At 38.6% G+C, this 23059-nt stretch overlaps 2 protein-coding genes across 2 annotated transcripts; both read left to right on the top strand.

Annotated features, from left to right (window-relative positions):
* Nucleotides 1–11548: 11548 nt before the first annotated feature.
* Nucleotides 11549–12379, top strand: LOC129766138 (uncharacterized). Its single transcript, XM_055766604.1, has one exon. It carries the CDS (start codon nucleotides 11627–11629, stop codon nucleotides 12377–12379), a length of 753 nt encoding a protein of 250 aa, XP_055622579.1. The 5' UTR covers nucleotides 11549–11626.
* Nucleotides 12380–14926: 2547 nt separating this feature from the next.
* LOC129770134 (dynein intermediate chain 3, ciliary-like) lies at nucleotides 14927–17485 on the top strand. The gene is made up of 5 exons (XM_055772778.1): nucleotides 14927–16426; nucleotides 16485–16898; nucleotides 16962–17091; nucleotides 17163–17246; nucleotides 17307–17485. Exons 1-5 carry the CDS (start codon nucleotides 15353–15355, stop codon nucleotides 17372–17374), a joined length of 1770 nt encoding a protein of 589 aa, XP_055628753.1. The 5' UTR covers nucleotides 14927–15352; the 3' UTR covers nucleotides 17375–17485.
* Nucleotides 17486–23059: the final 5574 nt, after the last annotated feature.

The following is a 23059-nucleotide window of genomic DNA, read 5'->3' on the forward strand; positions in this document are numbered from 1 at the left end:
AGTCATTTTTATGTAAAAAAAACGATTTAAGACCGCCGGCAAAAAATTCGGTTTAAATTCGTTGAACTAGCAACAAGTTAAAGTTTTTCACTGTAAGCGTTCTATTTAGTTCATACAGTTTCTTCAATAAAAAATGGTGTATTTAATGAAAAAATCCAATTTAATATTTTTTCTTTGTCCACCCAAAAAAAAATTTTTTTTCGCTGCACTAGAGATGTTATTTTAATGTTTGTATAACCGAAGGCACAATAAAATGAGCTTACAATGCAGCGGCAAGCAGTGTTTTTGGGGTTAACAGACAGTGGCAACTATATTGCCACCAATTTTTTCAGCTGTTTCAATAGTTTATTTTTTATCGAAGATAGCGTGTTCTTCCTCATGTAAGGATTATGTTCTGTTAAGTTTAAGTCGATTCCTTGCCTAGTTTCCACGGCCTTATAAAGGGTTAAGCCAGATGTATTGAATAGTAAAACTGGATGTTGAAAAATCAAAAATCTGGATTTGCATGGATTTTTGTCAACATTTTTTATGTTTAATTGTGAATTTTATTGAACATTTTTACGAGAACGTTGTTTGATGTTTGTGGAAGCGGTCACGGTTTGCTGACGAGCAATGACAATGAAGTGTTTTTCTCAAGACAGACGAAGAAGGAGTTTGTTCACAAGGGCCTACTTCAGGACTGCAAAAGTTTAAAGTCTCTATAATTCAACACAATCAATCATTTCAACATTTTTACGTCTGATGTATAAAACGTGGGTTAACAGTTATTTCTATTTATCATGTGTCGATGCATTACTTAAACTTGATTTTTGCAGACATTTTTGGGAGGGAGGAGACTGACAATATGTCCAGCATGACCTGGCGTTTGAAATCCATTTTGAATTATTTTTAAGCAATTGTTTATTTTTCTTTCTCATCTTGGATTTCGGTTCTGAGGATTCCGACGCTTTGTCTTGGAGCGCTGTTGCTTCGTTGCGCTGTTGTGGGGTTCGAAGAAACAGACGATGGTTCCTCATGAAGCTAGAAGCCCAATCTCTTCCTGCCAGCTTTGCAACTTGGTTGAATTTGTGCTGGAGGTTATTGGCTTCCGCAGAATCAAACGCCACGCGCCGTAAATCTTTGAGAGTCATACCATAGGAAGATTTGTCCAGTGCTCTGTAGTGGTCCGCCAGATCCTCAGACTGCTCACTCGTAAATACTTGTCTGAACCGCCCTAGATTCTCGCTGGCACATCCCAGCAGAAGTAGAAATGTCAATAAAAGAAGATTCAAATCATAAATCACTTACTGATATGAGCCTTATCCTCAGATCTGATTCAGGAATACCGAAGCCTCTGTCGGGCCATTTGAGCATTTCTTTAAATCAGTTTTCTTCTTGTGGGTTCCGTTAAAAATTTGGTTGAAAACATTTAATTTTTTTTTTTTGAGAGCAAAACGCTGATGCGAACTTTTGCCCCACAGCCACTGTGCACTTTTACCCCACAAACAATTGTTAAGCTAATCGAATTTAAAAAAAAAACTCCTTGAACTTTTTCATAAAAACGAATACGCAGTATCATCTACTATAGAATGAAGGTTTCCTTGACAGTGTAGTTTTGAACTTTTCAGTTATTTTAGGTAAGTAAATCGTCATCCCCAAAATTGAAAAAAAAATGATCAAAACATCGTAAAACTCTTTCTACCTCATAACCTTTTGCCACTTTCATGAAATGAATCATGTTTATATGTTTGAGCTGCTGATGTAATAAAGCTTCAAACGAATGCACTGTTGTCGAATTTTTATGCTCGTTTGCTTCAAAAAGGCTAATACGCACTTTCGCCCCGCACTACTCTACTCGTGTGCAAAAATGTAACTCGTATACTCACAAACTGTGGGGTCTCTGTGATATTGTTATTGTGTATTTTTAGGCGTTATTGGTACTTAAAAAAATTAAAAAAAATATAATTGGATAAAAACTCAAAAACATATTTTTTCTTTAACTTCATTCAGTTTTAATAGTCATTTAATTCAGCCACCTCTTTTACTCTCGGTCTGTCAGACCTATGCGCGAGTTAAGAAAGGAAGGTTAAGCAATTTGACCCTTTCGTTTTTTTTTTTTTTTTTTTTTTATCTTCGCTTATTTATCGTCGGCCTATTTCCGCCACTTCAGTGCCAATCACCGACATCAGGGAGGCGACTCCACCTGTTCCTACCTATCAGACTCAACAACACATGAGCCGGGCCAACTTCTTTTACTTCCCCTCCGAAGGAAGACGTAACCAGAGATTTTTCGCCTCAGAAAATTCCAACGACGCCAGCTGGGATTGAACCCAGGCCGATCGGATTGTGAGGCTGTTACGCTAACCACTCAACCACTGGCGCCATCGACCCTTTCGTTGATAAATACGAAGTGCTCAGGCTGAGCGTAAAGTTCCAAAATTCATTAAAATCCAGAAAAGATATTTTATTTTTGAATATAGATTTAACCGTTTTTTCTATATAAATTATACGTGTCCACGACGACATTTTCAATTTCCCTCCTCACTATGGATGAACGTGGATATTTTCGTACCCCTATCCCACCCTATAGTTGTCCACGTGGTATGTGGACAACCCCTGAAAGTATGAAAAACTATCTTGTGATGAATCTCCTGAAATTTTCAGAGCATTTTTGAGCATTTCAGTAATCAAACTTTGTTTTCAATTATTGTTAATGAGCTGTTTTGTTATGATTTATCTTGTGTTAATGAGAAATTATAGATTTTTTCTACACCCGGTTTTTTTTACGCGGGTACGTATGTACCTCGTAAAAAAACCGTGTAAATAGGAAAACCTGCGTGTTTGCGTGTTTGTGACGTACTGCTAATAAAAAACATCGTTGAGAGCCCTGTACGAACAATGGCTTTCTGGAAAGGAGCTTTTAAACCGACACTCTTAGCCTTAACTTTTTTCACGTTTACATAATCGGAGCTGTCCATTTCCCAAGGGCTATTTGAAGGGCAATCGCTGTTTCAGGACGTTCGCAGTAAGTTAGTACAGGATGGGATTCTTGAATTTTTCTACGGCAAGTTCGATATCGATGCAAGAAAAACATCAGCCCTGTCCATATGCAATAAAATTAATGCGATTAAAATCCAGATTCTTTGTTCAATGCCATTACCGGCGGATTCAGTAGAGGTAAGCTAATAGAATCGATTTTACACTTCTCTTGGTCGTTCTCATCTTCCTTCTTGTTCAATGACATTTTGTGCGAATTCGGGGTCACCAATTGTAGCTACAATTATTTTAATTGCGGTTTTCGTGGAATCGGATATCGATTTAAAGAACATACGTAATTGTTTGCTATGAAATCCGACCCTATTATCTACAAGCTATCTATTTATATGAGCAGTCAAACAGTAATTATATTCATCTCTTTATACACTCTGTCCAACTTCTATAAGACCACCCTGATTATATTCCGGTGCAAAACAAACAGTTAGAATTTCAACAAGATACATTCATACATTGTTGAATGCTTAGAATAAAGTATATTTAACGTTAATTTCGTTCAAAAGAGATGTTTTTGACGTAGAACTGCGTCTTTCATTAAGGGTGCAAAATCAGAAAACAGGTCACGTTTTTATGAAATAAAGTTAACGTTAATAACTATTTTTGCCGCGAACGGATTTTGGCGATTTACATACTAAAGGAATCAGAAATTCCGTAAGATTTGTTTAATATGCCAAACATCAGAATCCCTTGGTTTGTGATTGGTTAAAATTCATGAAAACTTTAAGCGTTTCTATTTTCCCATACATTTCTATCCTATCCATTTGTGTGCTTTCCCGAACAGAGCTGTCAATAACGAGCAACTTATCGACGACCAACGGAGGGGAAATCGTAGGATTTAAAGTCTCCGTGAGCAAAGGAAAAGTAGAAGAATGAAGGGGAATACTTGCCTAGAGTATAAACAGTGGATCTCGCTGAGACAAACTTTCATTCATTCACATTGCACTCCGACCGTCGACAGAGACGGACGTGTTTGGAGCTCCATTCATTACCTGATTTTTAAAAAGCTATTTATTTCTCTTTTCAGATTGTCTACCTGCGATTCATCAACTACCTGTCTGCCCTTGAGGACTACTACAATGGGGAAAACCCGGTCAACCGACCCAGGCATACCACATGGCACCAACAAACGACATCGATCGGACACCGGCAAGGAGCCAATATTAGAAAGAAACCGCTATGCTTTATTGGATGGCCATACCGAGGAGGAACCAACTACCGAGAAAGTAAATGTAGAGAAAAAGGTGAAAGGACCACCTTATTTTACAACATCGAGAGATATAGGAACTTTGAGGTCTGAACTGCTGGCGCTGAAATTGAAGCCAGTTTTTAAAATATGCAGCATCGGGATTAAAATCACTAGTCCCAACCTGGAGCAATATAAAATAATTGGATCATACCTGAAATCAAAAAATCATGAGATTTACACTCACGATACGTCGTCTGAAAAACCATTTAAGGTGGTGTTGCGAGGTCTTCCTGCTATTGAGTTGGAGGATATTAAAAAAGATCTGGAACAATCATACAATATTCAGCCGTTGGTTGTATATCGGATGACTCGGCATAAAACACCAGACAATGGGTATTCCAATGTTTTGTACCTGATCCACTTCAAGAAAGGATCAGCCAACATAACTCGCCTAAGAGAAATCAGTGAGATCTTCAACATCTCGGTACAATGGGACCGATACAAACCTCAACATCGGGATGTAACGCAATGTTCAAATTGCCTTGGTTTCGGACACGGAACAAGAAACTGTCACATGAAAACTCGTTGTGGCAAGTGTGCTGCTGACCACCTAACAAGCACTTGCAGCCTTCCAGAAAAAGAACCTCGCAAATGCGTTAACTGTGGCGAAAGTCACCAAGCCACCAGCCGTAGCTGCACAAAACGTGCGGATTTTAAACGTATCTGGAAGCAAGCTACTGATAAAACACAGAATAGGAAGAAGGTTCCAGAACTTACTGACAAAGAGTTCCCTCCAATGGTTTCTCGCACGATTCCTGTTCTTCCTCCTCTACCACTTCCTACAGGTCGCCCCCAAACGGCCTCTTCTAGCGAAGAGCCAAAAAAGGAGCAACCGAGCTATAGTAAGGTTGCAGCTATTGGTTTACCACCTACACCAAAACCTTCACCTCGTTCCTCTTCTACTGAGGAGCTTTATAGCATGCAAGAACTTGCAACCCTGTTTCTTGAACTAGATCGATAGACTAGAAGTTGTCGCAACCAACAGGAACAAGTACAAGTCATGCTACATTTTTATTATAACCATGGATCGGTCATCTCTAAGGCTAATTAATTGGAATGCCTGCTCTCTTAAGAGTAAGCTCATCGAGTTCACTGACTTCCTGGTGACAAACAGCATCGACGTAGCTATCGTTACTGAGACGCATCTTAAACCGAATATTAATATTTGAGTCCCGAATAATCGTCTATTGAGAATGGATCGTGCTGGTTCTGGTGGAGGAGGTGTTGCCATAGCCATCAGAAATAACATCAGATATCTACTCTTGCCGTGCCTGAAACTCAACATCATCGAAGCTATTGGGGCGGAAATCACAACATCGATTGGGCCTATCATCGTGATTGCGGTCTACTATCCCAAACAGACGCCAATCAGAGATGGCTCAGCGTTGCTTCTTAAAAACGATATCATCAAGCTAACACGAAGGCAGTCGAAATACGTCATCGGCGGGGACATTAATGCTCGACATCAGTCCTGGGGAAACCAAAGGAGGAATCAAAATGGAGTGACTCTAAATGATGATCTACAGTGTGGGCACTACAGGATTCCTAGTCCAGCGACCCCCACTCGTATTTCTCGTTCTGGAGTACATTCCATAATTGATTTCTTCATTACCAACATGGATCGCCACATCGGTGATCCTATTGCCCTTAACGAGTTGAGTTCGGATCACTTCCCAGTGATGGTTGAATTGGGAGTGAATGTCGTAGTCAGGAGGCCACAATGTAGACGGGACTATCATCGTGCGAGTTGGGTGGAATTCCAGCAGCTTATTGACAACAACATTGATCTCGATCAGCCTCTTGAATCTCCCGAAGATATCGAAGCAACAGTCAGCTCTATTCAAACTGCAGTTATTCAGGCACGCCAAAACCACATCCCAGAAACGATTCAGGTGAGTGGCTCTGTTCAAATTGATTCCATTACTAAACATGTGATTAGGCTTCGGAACCTCTATCGAAGGCAGTACCAACGTACTGGTATTCGAGAGAGGAAACGACAGTATAATCAGTTAACCAAGGTTATCCAGGCCAGAATGATTGATATTCGTAACAAAAAATTCGCAAAAGATATTAGTAAACTTCCGAATAACTCCAAGCCATTTTGGAGGCTCGCTTAAATTCTCAAGACCAAGTCTAATCATATTCCTCCTCTTCTTCAACCTGACAATTCAGAACGATTGATAACACCTGTCGAAAAGGCTAATGCAATTGGCAATCATTTCGCTAGTTCACACAATTCTTGGCCAGAACATTACAAGTCCATTTGAAGCTTCAGCGAATGATACTGTAAGGGCTATTGACAATATTCATTCTGTACATCAAGAGAATGAAATCATCTCGACTGCAGAGGTTATCTCGGCTATACGCTCGTTGAAGTATATGAAGGCCCCCGGCTTCGACAGTATATTTAACATTGAGTTGAAACATCTTAGTAGCAACTTATATGAAATTATGACTTCTGTCTTCAACAGATGTCTATCACTTGGCTACTTCCCCTCGAGTTGGAAGTTGGCAAAAGTGATCCCGATACTAAAACCCGGAAAAGATCCTTCTTCTTCAAAGAGCTATCGACCAATTAGCCTTCTCCCAGCATTCTCGAAAGTATTCGAAAAAATTATATTAACGCGCATTCTTGCTTTTGCAGATGAGCACAATATATTTTTGGATGAGCAGTTTGAATTCCGAAAAGGCCACTCTACAATTCACCAGCTTCGTAGAGTATACAATATAATCAGACGAAACAAGTCAGTTTCAATATCATATGCCATGGTACTTCTTGATGTTGATAAAGCATTTGATAATGTTTGGCATAATGGTCTCATTTACAAGCTTCAGAACTTTGGTTTTCCTACATAATTGATAAAAATTATTAAAAATTATCTTTCTGATAGAGCGTTCAATGTTTCTATAAACAATATTTCATCAGAGAAATTCATTGTGAACGCAGGTGTTCCTCAAGGATCCATCTTGGGACCAATTCTTTTCAATATCTACACTTCAGATATTCCCGCACTCCCATCTGATGGGAAACTGTCACTATTTGCAGATGACACTGCCATCATTTACAAGGGCAGAAGTATCACAGAACTAAGATCTAAACTTCAAAGGGGGTAGACTCTTTGTCTGGATATTTCAATAATTGGAAAATATGCATAAATGCAGCAAAGACACAAGTCATATTGTTTCCCCACAAGAACACTCCAAAGCTTGTTCCTCCTCAAAATATGACAGTCAGTCTTAATGGCAATAGCATTGAATGGTCTTCAGAAGTAGTGTATCTGGGTCTAACTTTCGATCGAAAGCTTATCTTCAGAGCACACATTGACAAAACAGACACAAGATGCAACATTTTAATCAGGTCATTGTATCCCCTGATCAATAGATACTCTCGATTATCTCTAACGAATAAACTTGCAGTATACAAACAAATAATATTTTCAGTTATCGCATATGCGATGCCCGTTTGGGAGTGCTGTGCTCCAACACACAAATTAAAACTTCAACGCATACAAAACAAAATTCTTCGTATGATTCTAAACTCTCCACCCAGAACGCGAAATTCGGAGATACATCAGCTGGCGGGGATTAAAACCTTGGATGAAATTATCAATAGTAATTGTATGAAATTTGAACAGAGTTGCGCTCTCTCAATACACGGAATAATACAAAATTTGTATGATTATGCTACCTGACTTTCTAGTCGTTACCTTTCAAGGTAACGGCTTTGGGATTAGGGTAGATATATTTATTTCCAGTTAGATAAGTAGTTTAAGTTGGGACAATGTAAATAATTTGGGGAGGGTATCTTATAAGTTAGATTTAGGTATAAAAAAAAGGTAACAAAAAACTAGAAAAGTTTAGGCATGATTTTACAATAGGAATATGAAACAAACGGATAATGTGTATGATGAAAATCTTTACAGAACTTGACATTGCAATTTAAAGATGTAGAACCCTAGGTTGATCACTTGAAATGTAGTATTATATTATAATGTAAACCAAATTAAGAAATAAAAAGAATTTAAGTAAGTAAGTAAGACAAACTTTCATTCGGCATCGGACTGTTGAGCAATCCAGTTCACTTTGCTTTCGCGGCGCTTCGATCTAAGATTGGATCCCACCAGTGGTAATCCAACTTGGATATCGTCGTTTGATTTTTCTGTTTCTGTTTTTCTGTTTTTCGCGTTATTCGTATCGTGTGTTTTTTTCCGCGTCATAAATTGGACGCTAATATTGACCATAATGAAGCATTGCTACTGCTACTACTCGAAAAGGTTCTTATTAACAAACAGAGTTTATTTCACTTGTTTAGTCACCAAAAAAGTGAATGACGTTCTGGAATTTTGTATGTGATTAGGTTTCGCTTGCCAGTAGCAAAACTTCCTCCACTAAGGGTGACAGCTGCGCTTCTCTCGAGCATGAGAAAGTAACGTAACTTTTTTCGATGCCAGTAATATTAACAGAAGCGTTTCTTTTGAGAATAGCGTAAAATGATGAGAAGTATTTATATTACTAGTAGTTTCAAGCCACCAATGTATGGCTCTGTATGCATGCTATGGCGAACGCTTGTTTGGCGCTTGGTTTACGTTGTACGAAAGATGCCTAGAGGTGCGATTCCTTTGAGGCAATACTAAATAACATGTAGCATGATATTTGATACTTGCAAGTGTTGTCATTGTTGTGGTTTCCATGCGATGCCAAAGATATATTGATGTAATTATGAGATGTGGAATAATGGTGCTGGTGCAACATGTATATAATCGAGTCTATTTCAATTGCGAAAAAGGTCACCAGAATAGCGTTCGAGGTATGAAATAAATTGCGACATACGATCAGCTAGTGTATTGTTTTGCGAGGGCATGATTGAATTATCAATCAATTATCGTCAACTGATTCTACAATGAAAAATCCATTTCAGAGATTATTCTACTAAGCAGTTGTTTCTAAAATTTCACAACATCATAGAATAATATCCGAAGGTATAAACAAGCGACTTATATTAAATAACAGTGTAGTTCTACGTCAACAATGCGGTCGTATCTTGGACACAACCTCCTATATTTTTTTATTTATTGTGATAATATGATAATTTCAGCTGTCCAGTCTCTATAAGACCATTTCAAAATTTATAAGTATAATCAATGAAAAAATCAGAACTATGGCTGATTCACATGTCAATAATTGGAAATCTTGTAATTTCGGCTAATATCCTGGAATATTCATGTTGGAATACTATTTACCAAATTCAATTTTTTATTTTTATTATATTTATTTTTCCATGTTTCCGAAATTCCGACCTTGAGCTCTTCAATCGTGGAGTACAGTTTTCCCTCAGTGTAGATTCTGCGTACGTACAAGGATCCCCCTAAGATTTTCAACAGGATTCAAGTCTGGAGAGCGAGCTGGCCAGTCCAAAAAAAAAATTAGTTTTTGGTCCTTAATCCATTGCTTAGTTTCCTTGCTGGTATAAATAGTAGCATTGTTTTGCTGGAATGCAACATTTTTGGGACGATATCCACGCAAAAACGGCAGAAGAGAGGATTCCAGAACATGTATGTAGCCATTGAATGATGTGAAAGCTATCTTGAGCTTTCCGGTTGCACAGAATCCCGCTCAAATTATGCACGAGCCTCCACCAAAATTCATGGTTCAAAAATACTGTTCCTTCTTCCATAAATCACATCAGTATCCGTTGAGACCATCAGAACCATCCAAATTGAACTTTTTTTCGTCAGTGTTGATAGAACGTCCTCTACATTGAAGAACTTTTCGTTATGGTATATAGCAAAATGTATTCTTTTGGAAACATTCTTTGTTACAACATACCATGTCCCACTGTCGGTTAATGTGAGCTTTGGCAAAACTTAGATCTCTTCCGATGTGAGATGGTGTAAGATGAGGAGCTTTAACCTTTTAAGCCTTCTTTATGTGAGAATTTTTTACCAACACTTGACGAATTGTCACCCGAGTAACATTTAAATTGAAATATTGCTTTAATTGCATAAGCGATTTTGAGATATTCGAAGCTGTACTATCTATTTCCCGCTTATCCCGGTCAGAGAGCTTCGATTTACGTGGACCTCTTTCCTTATCACCGTATACACCGTATAGGATTCGCCAAATAATAATAGCACTACTTGATAGGATCGATCAATCCGACGAACGATTTCTCTGATACCAACATTCCCAATTTGTTCCCAGCTTGATTCCTTTGTCGACATGATCATATGCCGCGTTAAGGCGTCGATCTGGTTACTCTGTTTCATAGCGATATGAGCATAATTTTTTTTTGTGACTGATTGGCCAGGGTGAAATCCATATTATAGTTTTTCACCTGAAACAGTAGCTAATCGATGATGTTCTCAAGTATCTTAAAGCAAGCGCACAGGAAAGTGAATCCATTCTAATGAGAGTGTTCAACGGTGTACCACTTCTGTTTATTTTTAATATGTCTATTCAGACAGAAAATTCTTAGCTAGTTGCAACCTCCACATCATTAGGCTAGGTTACATTCATTAAGACTTCTTCTTGGATGGCACTAACGTTTCCTGTGGAACTTTTGCTTCTTTTGATTGTAGTGGCATTGCCGTGAATTTCAAACTTTAGCATATTATTTTACTTTACGGGATTATCTTCATGAAGGAAACGCATTTTTATATTTATAGAAATGACAGTCTTCCCAGTCCGGATACACATGTCTGTCGGAACATTTCAATGGCAGTCGTCTCCCGGAATATGATATTTCGCTCGCCTCAAGAGTAATTGAAGCCGAATTACTCGACTCGTCATATAGAAAAGACTCCATCATCTCTATACTATAGGGAAAACTTTGAAAAAGAACCATATTTAAAAAATGATGATGGACAAGGTGGTGAAGGACTTGACAAGAGTTGGTGTATCCCAAGGTTGGATAACTGCAGCCATAAATTGAGTGCAATGGCGAAAAATTGAGAAGTTCTTAATGGGATTAGGAATCACTGTAAATAAATTAGAAAAATGAAATTTGTTGCTTTTCACCCTAATCAATGTAAAACTAGTAGAGTTAGCATGTTTGATAAAAGCTTACCACAGATAACGGGTATAGAAATAAAATGTTTTGTGTTACACTAATTTTTAGCTTTCCAGTTTTCTCTCATTGTATACCTACGGCGGCAGGTATACCCGATCGGTAGTTTTATTTAGTCTCTGAATTACCCAACTTCAATTCAGAGGTAGCAAAAATTAAAAAATGACAATTTATTACCCTTCACGATTGGTATTTAACCAAGCTTCAATTCTTCGAAACAATAATTCATTAATCGGTTCCATAGCAGAAAGTTTGCTAAATTCTCCGAAAGTATAGTCAAAATGTCTGGAGGAGAAGAATTAATGGCGTGTCCGTACAACCGTTCTCACCGAATAAGACCATTGGCAATGAGCAGGCATCTCTACAAATGTCGCAGAAATCATCCATCCACTAAAATGGATAAATGTCCGTTTAATTCCACACACTTGGTTCCCAAACAGGAAATCCAGCTGCATACCATTATCTGTAACGATAGAGCCCACTTTGAGTTGTACAAATATTGTGTTTCAAGCACTGTCGAGAGTAAAAAAGGAAAGTATAGAGATGCGGAACCTGAATTGATTTATAACAATGATCCGCCAGTTATAAAGGGGAAAATCTCGCTCGAAAAAGATGAGTGTTGGGATAAATTGAATCGCAGCAATGATTCACCGGTTGCGAAGGGTAAAACGTTGCTCGACAATGACAAGAGCTGGAGTGAGTCCGACATATCCACGAAGCTAGATTCGACTCCCGAATTGATTTACCATAATGATCCTCCGGTAACGAAGAGCGGTACCTTGCTCGACGATGATGAATGCTGGGATGACTCCAACGTACCTGCATACAATCCATTGGAGTATATCTCCCAAGCTAAGGTGATTCGAAAGGCACCACCTCATATGAAACCGTCGGAGAAGAAGCAGTTCCGTCGCAACGAACAGATTCGATTGAAGTCTTTTGATATGCAGAAACTCGATAAAGAGCTGAATGATATCAGCGCTTCGTTTTCACAACAAATTAATATTCGAAGGAAAAAGCATAACACAGTTTAAGAAATAACGTATTGTAAAAACTCATAAGAATAATAAATAAATATCGAAGATAATTTAATATAATATTTTAGTATGATAGTTATTTGTGTAAAATAGAGTATATCAACCATTCTATGCCAAACCGATATAGTGGTTCTCAGATTTCCGTGAAAAGCGGTAGTTTTGTTCCTGATCGCAAATAGTAAACCTGTATTTTGCTATTTTTTAATATTAGTGTGCCCATTTCCATTTTAGGGTGGTCCGAAAAATCAACTTTTTCCCCTTTTTTACAAAATTGACATTGACAAAAATTCATAACTTTCAAAGTACTGAACCGATTCCGATGATCAACATATCAAATTAAAGGTAATGAACTATTCTTGTTGAAAAAATATTACACATGGGAAAAAAAATTGAATTTTGTTTTCGTAATTATTGGTTGTAATTGTTTTTCATTGTTTACATGGTTTCGGGACCAAGGGCACCATTTTTTTTCCTTGAAAATTGAGGGTTTTTCACGCAATATATCCGAATATCAGAGAGGTGTCTTTTTTGACTATGAGTAATGATTTTTCAAAGTTAACACGTTTTCAGTTTCCATTCAATATTCCTATGCGACTATACTACATCTATGCAACTAGAATCCAATTTTTACGTAAGTGGAGTATTTCAACAAGTGGAGTAGATCATCTCATTGCCTTCAACTTGATATATCGATTATCGAAATCGGTCCAGCTCTTCAAAAATTATGAATTTTTGAAAAAAATAATTTTTGGAAAAAAGGGGAAAAGTTGATTTTTTGGATCACCCTGAAATGAAAATGGTCACCCTAATGAAAAAATAGAAAAATACGAGTCTAATTTTTTGCGGTAAAGAACAAAATTACCGCTTTTCACGAACGAACGAACGTGATGAATTATAGAGGTTTTAAACTTTTCAGTTCATTCGCCTCTAATAGCTTTTCACGAATATCTGAGAGCCACTTTATATTTATGACTCTGCTCTTTATAACAGTTCGTACTAGTATTATTTCTCAACATTTCCAATGATTTATTGCTTTGCCGTTTCATGTAGAAGGTCAGTTCTTTTTTCTTGAGCGTAAATGTACGGGACAGAATGTGCATACCTGCTTGGGGCCGTATGATCAGCTATTTTTTCAACATAACCTGTAAATACAGCTGTTAAAATTTGTAAACATAGTTGAAAATAGCTAGATGTGAAATCATGGTGCGGAATTATACCAGAACATCCGATAGTAAAAAGTGGTCACAGACCAGCTGAACGCGAGCAATAGCAGTGAAGAGTTGAACGTTAGTGCAAAATGCAGCCTTAGTGCATTATGTCCCGCAAGAAACACTTAAACGTTATTTACACTGTGCAAATCTTTTGCAGTTCCAGCTGCTTGGATTATTATTATTTGGTAATGTTTTTACGACGGAACAAGAGAACGAGCTTGTAGATTATATTCTTGCTATGGACCAACGGTTCTAGGTGTTACGACAAGAGAAAGAAATGATATTTCTCACCCTTCCTATAGCCAAAAGCAATTAGCCGGAATGAATGAGTTGGCTGGTTTTCGAAAGCGCCACTCATAACTTTTACTTCGGACAACAGAAGCAACCTCCGCCGCCAGGGCACAAGGATTTAATCGTATTGCAGTCGGTAAATTCTACGATTTACTGGAGGACGTACAGCAGAAATACAATGTCGAAAATTATCATCTTCATTCAACAGCTGCAGAAAAAAAAAATGCTATAACTTCAGCTGAGCGCTGAGTGCTGAGTACGGGATAACGATTATAGAATTATCCACAGGACACCCTATGTTGTTACTGTGGGGCACAATTCAGTTCCTCTACGGGAGGGGATTGATGGAACCAATGCTATAGATGCCCCTCGTAGGTACATAACTGCACAGATGTTCTCTGTTCTCTGTTGTTCTTTGAGTAACGTAAAATTGTAGTCTAATTACTTTGATCGCATTGATTTTTTTTCAAAATGCAAACTGAATGAAATCCAATGGAATATACGTGATAGTTGCAAAAAAAGAATAAACTTTCGTTTTAAGAACATGTTACGTTATTTACTAGCGAAAACATGCTTAAATGATTGAATCAACTAACATGATCATATTGCCCCGCATGGTGACCCATTTTGCCCCATAGTGTTTACGATCGACGGAAATGAAACACATTTTAAAAAGCAAATTTTCCACATAAATCTTTTTTAAAGCATATTCATACAATGTACATCGATCAATAAAGATTCAAGTCATAAAGTTATAACATGTAGCATAATTTATGAATGTTCCTACATGGTTTTTGACTTTCGTTCTTAGGGGGACTATATTGCCCTATCTATCGTACTAGTAAATGTATAGCCTCATTGTGAAATCAAAAACCAATATGTCCCATCAAAAGTAGTTCCCGTTGTTGAGATGTGCCCGTGATCCACCTATCGGATATTTTTTTAATTCTATTCTGCAAGCTCAAGTCGAAAGAACTTTTTTTGACGGAAAATATCCCGCCCATAATGAGAAGTCCTTATTGCAAATTTGAAATTCAAGAAAACTACGTATGAATCAGTGCAAGTAGGAATTCTGTGTGGCGCAAGAAAGGTTTCGGTCTTATCAGGAATCGAAATCGGAACTCCCGTCACGTTATATTGGTTAGCATTCAAATGAAAGAAATGTATGTAAAGATAATTCAAAGAAACGACAATCTCACCTGTTGATCACTTATATACCGAAGTAAACGCATTTTGCCCCATCTGTTGAGCAAGTAACACGTTTTGTTGGACAGGCGCAATTCTGTCCCATCACGAGCCCACTGAATCAACAAGTATAATTGATTGTTTCTTCGGTTACTACGTTACGTTGGCAGCTAGTTGAATAGAAGTAAACAACCTTGACAAGAAGAAAAGGAAATTTTCTCTGGAGTACAATTTTCGAGTATTGAATTCGGAAAATTTTTGGAAAGAAACATCTGCATCAAAGATGGATATTGAGTACGCGTATAACAAGGAACGTCGTGACTTCGGCCGCCAATGTCTGTTTTCGGACAAGAACAAAGTCGAGTTCTCGGAACCAGCCAATCATGAATACTTCAAGGATTACATTCTCCGTGATCCTGTTCACCTTGGAACACAGTACAGCCGTCAAATGGCCTTGAGTGAAATAAATACCGAGAGTGCGGAATACGAGAATCGTGGAATACTGCACTCGGAAGGTGGGTGGCCGAAGGATGTGAACTATCTGGATCCCGAGCAGACTGTTCGATACCGTAGAAAGATTGAGAAGGATGAAAACTATGTGACTCAGCTAACAGCACTTACAAAGCCTATGGAGCACTATATCTATCAGAACAATGCGGTGAATATTTACGAGAGTTACTTCGAGGGTTTGGAGCCGGCCCCTTTGATGGAGAAAAGCAATTCGAGGACTTTGAATGTTTACAGAGATCCATCGATCTACAAGCAACCGGTGACCCATTTATCCTGGTCGCCAGATGGAGGTTCGAAGATAGCTGTGTCACATTGTAATATGAATTTTCACGAAACAACCGGGAAGGCCGTATGTTCGTATATTTGGGAAACGGAGAATCCAAACGCTCCACTGCTGAGATTTACTCCGCACAGTTCTATGGTTTGCTTGGAATACAATCAAAAAGATCCCAGTACTCTCGTTAGTGGTATGTATAACGGACAGGTGGCCGCATGGGATACGAGGAACGAAAAGGCGCCAGTTATGATAAGCGCGCGCGAGTTTTCTCACCGAGCGCCGGTTAATTCTGCTTTATGGATAAATTCAAAAAGTGGCACCGAGTTCTTTTCCGGATCATCTGACAGCCAGGTCATGTGGTGGGATACGAGGAAACTTTCGCAGCCAATTGATACTCTTCTAATGGATCCTATCAAATCGGATGAGCAGGACTTATCCCGTTCCTACGGAGTTAGCTGTTTGGAGTATGAAACTTCGATACCAACAAGATTTATGTGTGGAACCGAACAAGGAATGTTGTTCTCTTGCAATAGGAAGGGTAAATCACCACAGGAGAAAATCGTGTTCAGGGTAATAGTTTTGATTTCGATGTAGTATAGCATTGAAGTATCATCATTCATATTTTCAGCTCCAATGTCACACTGGACCAATCTACTCTCTCACACGTAATCCGGCATTCGTTAAAAACTTCCTCACGATAGGAGATTGGATTGCGCGCATTTGGTCGGAAGATTGCCGAGAGAGTTCAATCATTTGGACGAAGCATCATAATGTCATGTTAACGGATGGTGTATGGAATCCCACACGGTACTCTATATTTTATGTAAGCCGCGTTGATGGTGTTCTCGATGCGTGGGATTTGCTGCAACAGCAGAGTGAGCCGATTCTGAGCATCAAGGTGTGTGACGAAAGTTTGAAATGTTTGCGGGCTCATGAAACGGGATATTTGGTGGGAGCGGGTAGCAGCAAAGGAGCCACTTTTTTGTTGGAAATGTCCGATAACATGACCTCGATCAAAAATGACAAACCATTGCTAACGGCGGTATGTTTCAAATATGGAGCTAAGTATCTTGAATTTCTGTAAAAAATCAATTTTTACCTCTAGATGTTAGAACGTGAAAATCGTAGGGAAAAGATTCTGGAAGCTAAATCGAGGGAGATGAAACTCAAAGTGCGTACGTTACATCGACAAGAAGACGTTGTCGAAGAGAAACCTAAATTGTTCCAGTGTAAATGTACGTTTTACCTCAAAATTTCTCAGAGGCTCTTTGCCATAGCACTATTACTTAAAATGTTCATCTTACAGCTGCGTGTGATGCTGCTGAGCAAGAATATTTCCAAGTCCTGGAGAAGGAGAGAAAAGCAAGATCCCCCGAAGAATATGACCAAGGTAATTAAAGGCACGGTTGATGATGGTAGCGCAAAAGTGATTTTTAACTTTTAATTGCAGAATATGATGCTCGGAAAATTGCGGAACAAGTAAAAGATGACGTTTCAGATGATGAATTTAAAGAATAAGGAATGTCTCTTTCTTCAACAAGCTAGAATGTAGCTCATTTACATGGGTCGATTAAAAATGCGAACAATTAGCATTGTCATCTAATATATTGCCTTTAAATAAATTATCCATCAACACAACATACAGGGTTTTCCAACTTTGAAATAAAACACATTTAGAATAATTCGGATTTCGATGAAACTTCTGTTTCAAATTATAGTTTGGTTTATGCCATTATGTGTGAAATACAACATGTCCACCTAGGGCTTCCTCGAACACCTTGATCCGGAACAGGTAATTTTCGATTACTTTTCGGCACATATGGGGCGGTATCTCGGTCATAACTTCACGAATGTTGTCTTTCAAGGATTCAAGAGTTTGCGAAGAGTTAGCACAGACACGGTCTTTCGCATAACCCCACAAAAAAAGTCTAGCGGGTTCAAATCGCATGATCTGGACGTCCAATTGACATCACCAAAACGTGAAATTATGCGTCCCTCAAATTTCGTTCGCAATATGGCCATGTTCGGTCGAGTTGTGTGGCACGTGGCGCCGTCCTGCTGAAACCACATGTCATCCGTATCCATATCTTCAATTTGTGGCAAAAAAAAATCGGTTAACATGCGGCCATAGCGCTCACCATTCACAATTACCGTCTCACCGTCCTCATTTTCAAAGAAATACGGCCCGATGACTCCACCATAATGCGCATCAAACAGTGACTTTTGGCGGATGCAATGGCCTCTCAACAATCACGTGTGGATTTTCTGATCCCCATATACGGAAATTTTGGGTGTTCACATAGCCACCGAGCTCGAAATATGCCTCATCGCTGAAGAAAATTTGATGCGTAAATTCAGCATTTTGCTGCTGTTGTTCGTTCACCCAATCGACGTATGCCCGCCGCATTTCATGATCACCACGCTCTAATTTTTGTACCAGTTGGACTTTATATGGATGTAGGTGCAAGTCCAAATGCAAAATTCGCCACAATGATTTGTTTGACAAGCCCAATTGCTGAGCACGCCGTGGAATCGAAACATTCGGGTCACCCTCCACACTGGCAGCAACAGCAGAAATATTTTCGGCCGAACGCACATTACGATGATGCACAGGTTTCACAATATCCGCTACGGATCCAGTTTGTTCGAATTTACGCACTACATTAGCGATTGTGTGCTCTGTAGGCCGTCCATGACGACCAAAATCCATCTATAATGCTCGAAAAACATTTGCCGGTTTTTCATCATTTTTATATTATAATTTAACAAAATTAACACGTTGTGCGATGCTAAAACGATCCATATTGTAAAATGGCAGACATTCAACTAAAGATATGACGCTTTGGTTGACAGCTATGTCAAACGGTTGTCAGCGCAGGGCTGTATACTTTCGGAAGCCCGAAATGGAAAACCCTGTATATTTTCGATTTTTGAATGAATATTGCAACTTGAAAATTTCTGACAGACGTTCGGAATCAAACAAATGTACACCGGATGGCTGATGAAAGTATTACTTTTGCAAAGTGTTTGTAGGTTCTTAATGCTGGTTCTTCATACGATAGTTATGCTTGCGCTTGTGTAACAAAATCAATATCACTAATAAACTAATAACTCATCTATCAATCCCTTGTTATTTATGAAATCTGAACAGAACGCTAGTCAAAGATGTATCTCATTGTAGAGCGAACCATAAATTTTATTCACTGTGATGATCTTGTGTGGATTATTTAGATAAGAAAACCTAATGAAAAGAGTGCAAATCGGTTTGTTGGAGGGATTCGATACATTGGAAAGCCTATTGTTAAGTTTAAATAGTCTAGATCAGTGGTGGCCAGGCATAGACATGGTGCGGGCCGCATTCGGATTTTCGTTATAGCCGCGGACCGCAATGATTTTTCTCACTACTTTTCATAATAAAATGTAAACTATACGTATTGATTTGGTACTTTCATTGATTCACTTCTTATTTTAAAGTAGAAAGCGTTCAGTTCTATACCTGCAAAATTTATAACTCGAGAACAAAATGAGATAAAAACCCAAAACTTATATTGAAGGTATAAAAGTATCCAGAATAATTGGATGGTCAATAAGTGACTCACACATCGATGTACGTACCAATTAATTTATCCAATTCATTTCCACTGATGAGCGCTTTTGTTTCCGAAGAGGATTGCATTGAACGCGTTCATGAACAACATAGATAACATTGTGCAGCGTACGTCCCTTTTGGGCTTATCGCCCACATCAGCTGTTTCTTTGTACTGTTGTAGTGTACGGAACGCGAATCGTTCATTGATAGAGAACGGTTTGAGCAGCTCGTAGATCTGTTTTGCCGTTTTCCCGCTCTAAAATAACGTGACAGTTGCCACACGCTTCTCGTACAGATCGAGCTTTATCGTTGTTAGGAAACCGAACAAGTACTGATGGGGTAACGAAACTTGGTGAGAGTGAAGGGGGACATCGAACTACATGACTGCAGTGTTACCACCAGGGCTCTGCATAGTCATAGCCAACTGAGGATAGTCAGTGATGTTTGAGTTCAACGTGGTTTGACATACGCTACAGGTGAACTAGATTCTTTTGTATTGTACACGAAAATTACTTACACGTTTAAAATAACGTGCAGTGTGTGTGCGCTATTTTGCACGCCTTACACTAACTAATACTAACGCGAGGACCTTTATAGCATACTTGATAAATGGTTAAGTTCGTTGGTTTGAGTTCACGATGGGTAGAAAATAAACCGTCTATTTATGGGGTAACTTCTTTTTTGAATCAGAAATCATGCTTTCGTTCCTCTTTATATGGACGTAAAAATAATATTGCGTACACGGATATGAATTAGTGTCAGTGGAAAATGGAAGTGTGGATTGAAGTCAGTTGAATGAAGAGGCATATTTGTATTCATTAGTCGAGTCAGTTAAAATAACCACTGGCTGGACTAGTTCAGCAGTCATCCTCGCTAGTCAACGCTAGTCAATTAAATTTTTTAGTCAAGTCACTTTTTGTTGGCTGCGACTGCCGAAGCAGTTCTAGTCGAAGCGAAGCTGCTGAGAGTAGAGTCGGTCCTCATTTTTAACCTTCGAAGATTTCGGGCCCTGGTTACCACTTTTCTTCGCTTCAAATTTCTCTGTTGAGAGCAGTCGCGATTTGACTGACAGAATTATGGCTATACTTGATAATGTGAATACGGTGTCATGATTGAATACCTCTGAGTGAAAGATAGCGATGCGAAGCGTGTTTTCCAAATGACTGTCAGTAATTTTGTTCCTTGACTTTGATTTCATTTCTTTCATAATTGAAACAATTGCTTACAAATATTTGTGGATTCAGCCACGGCGATAAAAAAAACAAATCGAGGGGTTGTATCCGAGACACGACCGCTTAGAACGTCTACGGACTACGCAATCTGTTTTGTTTTAATTTGTTGGTTCATTATTTCGGATATTATTTGCAAATATGTCGAAATTTCATAAATAACTCTTTAGTAAAAAGTTCCGGGGACCCTGAAAAGGTTTAATGGCTTGCGTGGTATTGTAAAATCATTTCAAGAAGCAACAATTCTTTCTTGCCTTTGCGAGTACAATACACTAATTGGTCATATGTCGCAATGTATTTTTTTATATCAATGCACGCATTGCACTGATTATTTAACGAGAGGCATATTCCGTGCATCGCCATTCAACAAGCATCAAACACGCGTCTAACAGATGCACACAGTTGCAGCGATAAAAATGAAACATCGCGAGAATGACCGTTTATGAAACATCGAGCAAATACGAATGGCAACTAAAAGTATCGAAGATGTGCTATTCATATTCACAGGAGATGAACAAATTCTATGTTTCGCGCAACGAAAACAAGAAACACACACAATTATTGTCTTTCCGCTATTCCCCTTCGCTGTTTCTATTCTAGCGGCTGCAGAAGTTGCCCGTTATTGACAGCTATGTTCGGGAAAGCACACAAATGGACAGAACAAATGTATGGGGAAATGGGAATGCTTCCAATTTTCATCAATTTAAACCACATACAGACTATGGGATTGTAATGTATAGCATATCAAGCAAATCTTAGAAAAGTTCCGATTCGATTGATATCTTCTTCTTCTTCTTTAATGGCACTAACGTTTCTAGAGGAACTTCGCCGTCTCAACGTAGTATTACTTGCGTCATTTTTATTAGTACTTAGTTGAGATTTCTATGCCAAATAACACGCCTTGAATGCATTCTGAGTGGCAAGCTCTAGAATACGCGTGATCACAGTGCAAATCCAAGGAAATTTCTTTGACGAAAACTCCCCCGGCCAGAACGGGAATCGAACCCGAACACCCGGCATGATAATGTGAGACGCTAACCACTCGGCCACGGGTGCACGGGTTGTCTCTAATAAGACTCTTGAAAATGTTTCCATCGTTTAAGCCGGATTTATACGTTGCGAGTAAACGCCAAACGATCTGAAAAATTACGAACGTACATATGCCATGAAATTTGACATTTGATTTGCATGTATGAAATTACTCGCAACCGATCTAAATACTTCAAACTTTTTTGGCTACTCACCCGTTTACTCCATACATACAAATCAAACGCCAAATTTCATGGTATGAGTACGTTCCTAATTCTTCGGATCGTTTGACGTTCACTCGCAACCTAGTAACTGACAAGGTATAAATCCGGTTTTACTGCCGTTACTTGCACGAATTTATGCGAGTGTGAGCGGAACAGAACCAAAAACGTGAAAAAGTCCGTTGAGTACTAAGGAGAACAATTGTTAGAGGTTAAATTAGCTCGGAAAAACGGAAAAGAAAACAGAAAATGATCAGCATGGATACAAACGATTAACAAGAATCACTTACAAAGTTATTTTTATTCAATTGTATGGAAGAATTTTCAATTATGTTCTCAACTTCGCTCATATGATTTTTTTCTCAAATCAGGCTGCGGGCCGCAGGATGGCCACCACTGGTCTAGATGGATGAAAAAGTATCTTTGTCTTCTTGTTTTCTGTTAAACAAATTTCACTTTGGAGAGTAAGGCTGTTTTTGCTTTTCGAACAAGTTGGCATTGTAGTTCTAGAAAAACATCTTATTTTGACTGCATTCTGGTCGTTTTCCTCTAATATCTTGGTGATGTTGAGAAATTCTGGCAGTTAATTTTCCTATAATTTGTATTCGAAATATACTTGCAAACCTGACTTTTCATGTTGGATTGAACCACTTGTTTATACGTTGTCGTAAATCCAACAAATGTTACTCCATTTGAAAGAGTTATTTAACAGTTTGGATGAAAAGTTCATAAGGTTGACGTCTAGATGGCACCTCTACTTGACTATCACAATGCACCATTTTTCAATGGATACGTGTCAAAATTTGACAGCAATCCCTCGATTGGTTCGTGAGTTACAACAGTGAGAGTGAAACAACTTTTGTTATTGTGAAAAAATGGAAAAATCACAAATCAATGAAAACGATGGCAAAATTGCATGAATTAGGCTTCGAATTGCTTACGCATCCGCCGTATTTTCCAGATCTGGCCCCCGAGACTATTTTCTGTTCGCAGACCTGAAGAGAATGCTCGCTGGAAAGAAATTTATGATGATGATGAAGTGATTACCGAAACTGAGGCCTATTTTGGAAAAACCGAAAGAGTACTATAAAAATGATATCGAAAAGTTGCAAGATCGCTATAATCGCTGTATCGC

This window comes from Toxorhynchites rutilus, chromosome 2 (assembly GCF_029784135.1).
Source record: "Toxorhynchites rutilus septentrionalis strain SRP chromosome 2, ASM2978413v1, whole genome shotgun sequence".
NCBI classification, from domain to species: domain Eukaryota; kingdom Metazoa; phylum Arthropoda; class Insecta; order Diptera; family Culicidae; genus Toxorhynchites; species Toxorhynchites rutilus.

What these genes read in the sequence shown, in the direction of transcription:
- LOC129766138 (XM_055766604.1), top strand. Translation starts at nt 11,627, where the DNA reads ATGTCTGGAGGAGAAGAATTAATGGCGTGTCCGTACAACCGTTCTCAC.
- LOC129770134 (XM_055772778.1), top strand. Translation starts at nt 15,353, where the DNA reads ATGGATATTGAGTACGCGTATAACAAGGAACGTCGTGACTTCGGCCGC. An exon ending in ACAAACCATTGCTAACGGCG is followed by an intron (nt 16,899 to 16,961) that starts GTATGTTTCAAA and finishes TTTTACCTCTAG; the next exon opens with ATGTTAGAACGTGAAAATCG. An exon ending in CCCCGAAGAATATGACCAAG is followed by an intron (nt 17,247 to 17,306) that starts GTAATTAAAGGC and finishes TTTTAATTGCAG; the next exon opens with AATATGATGCTCGGAAAATT.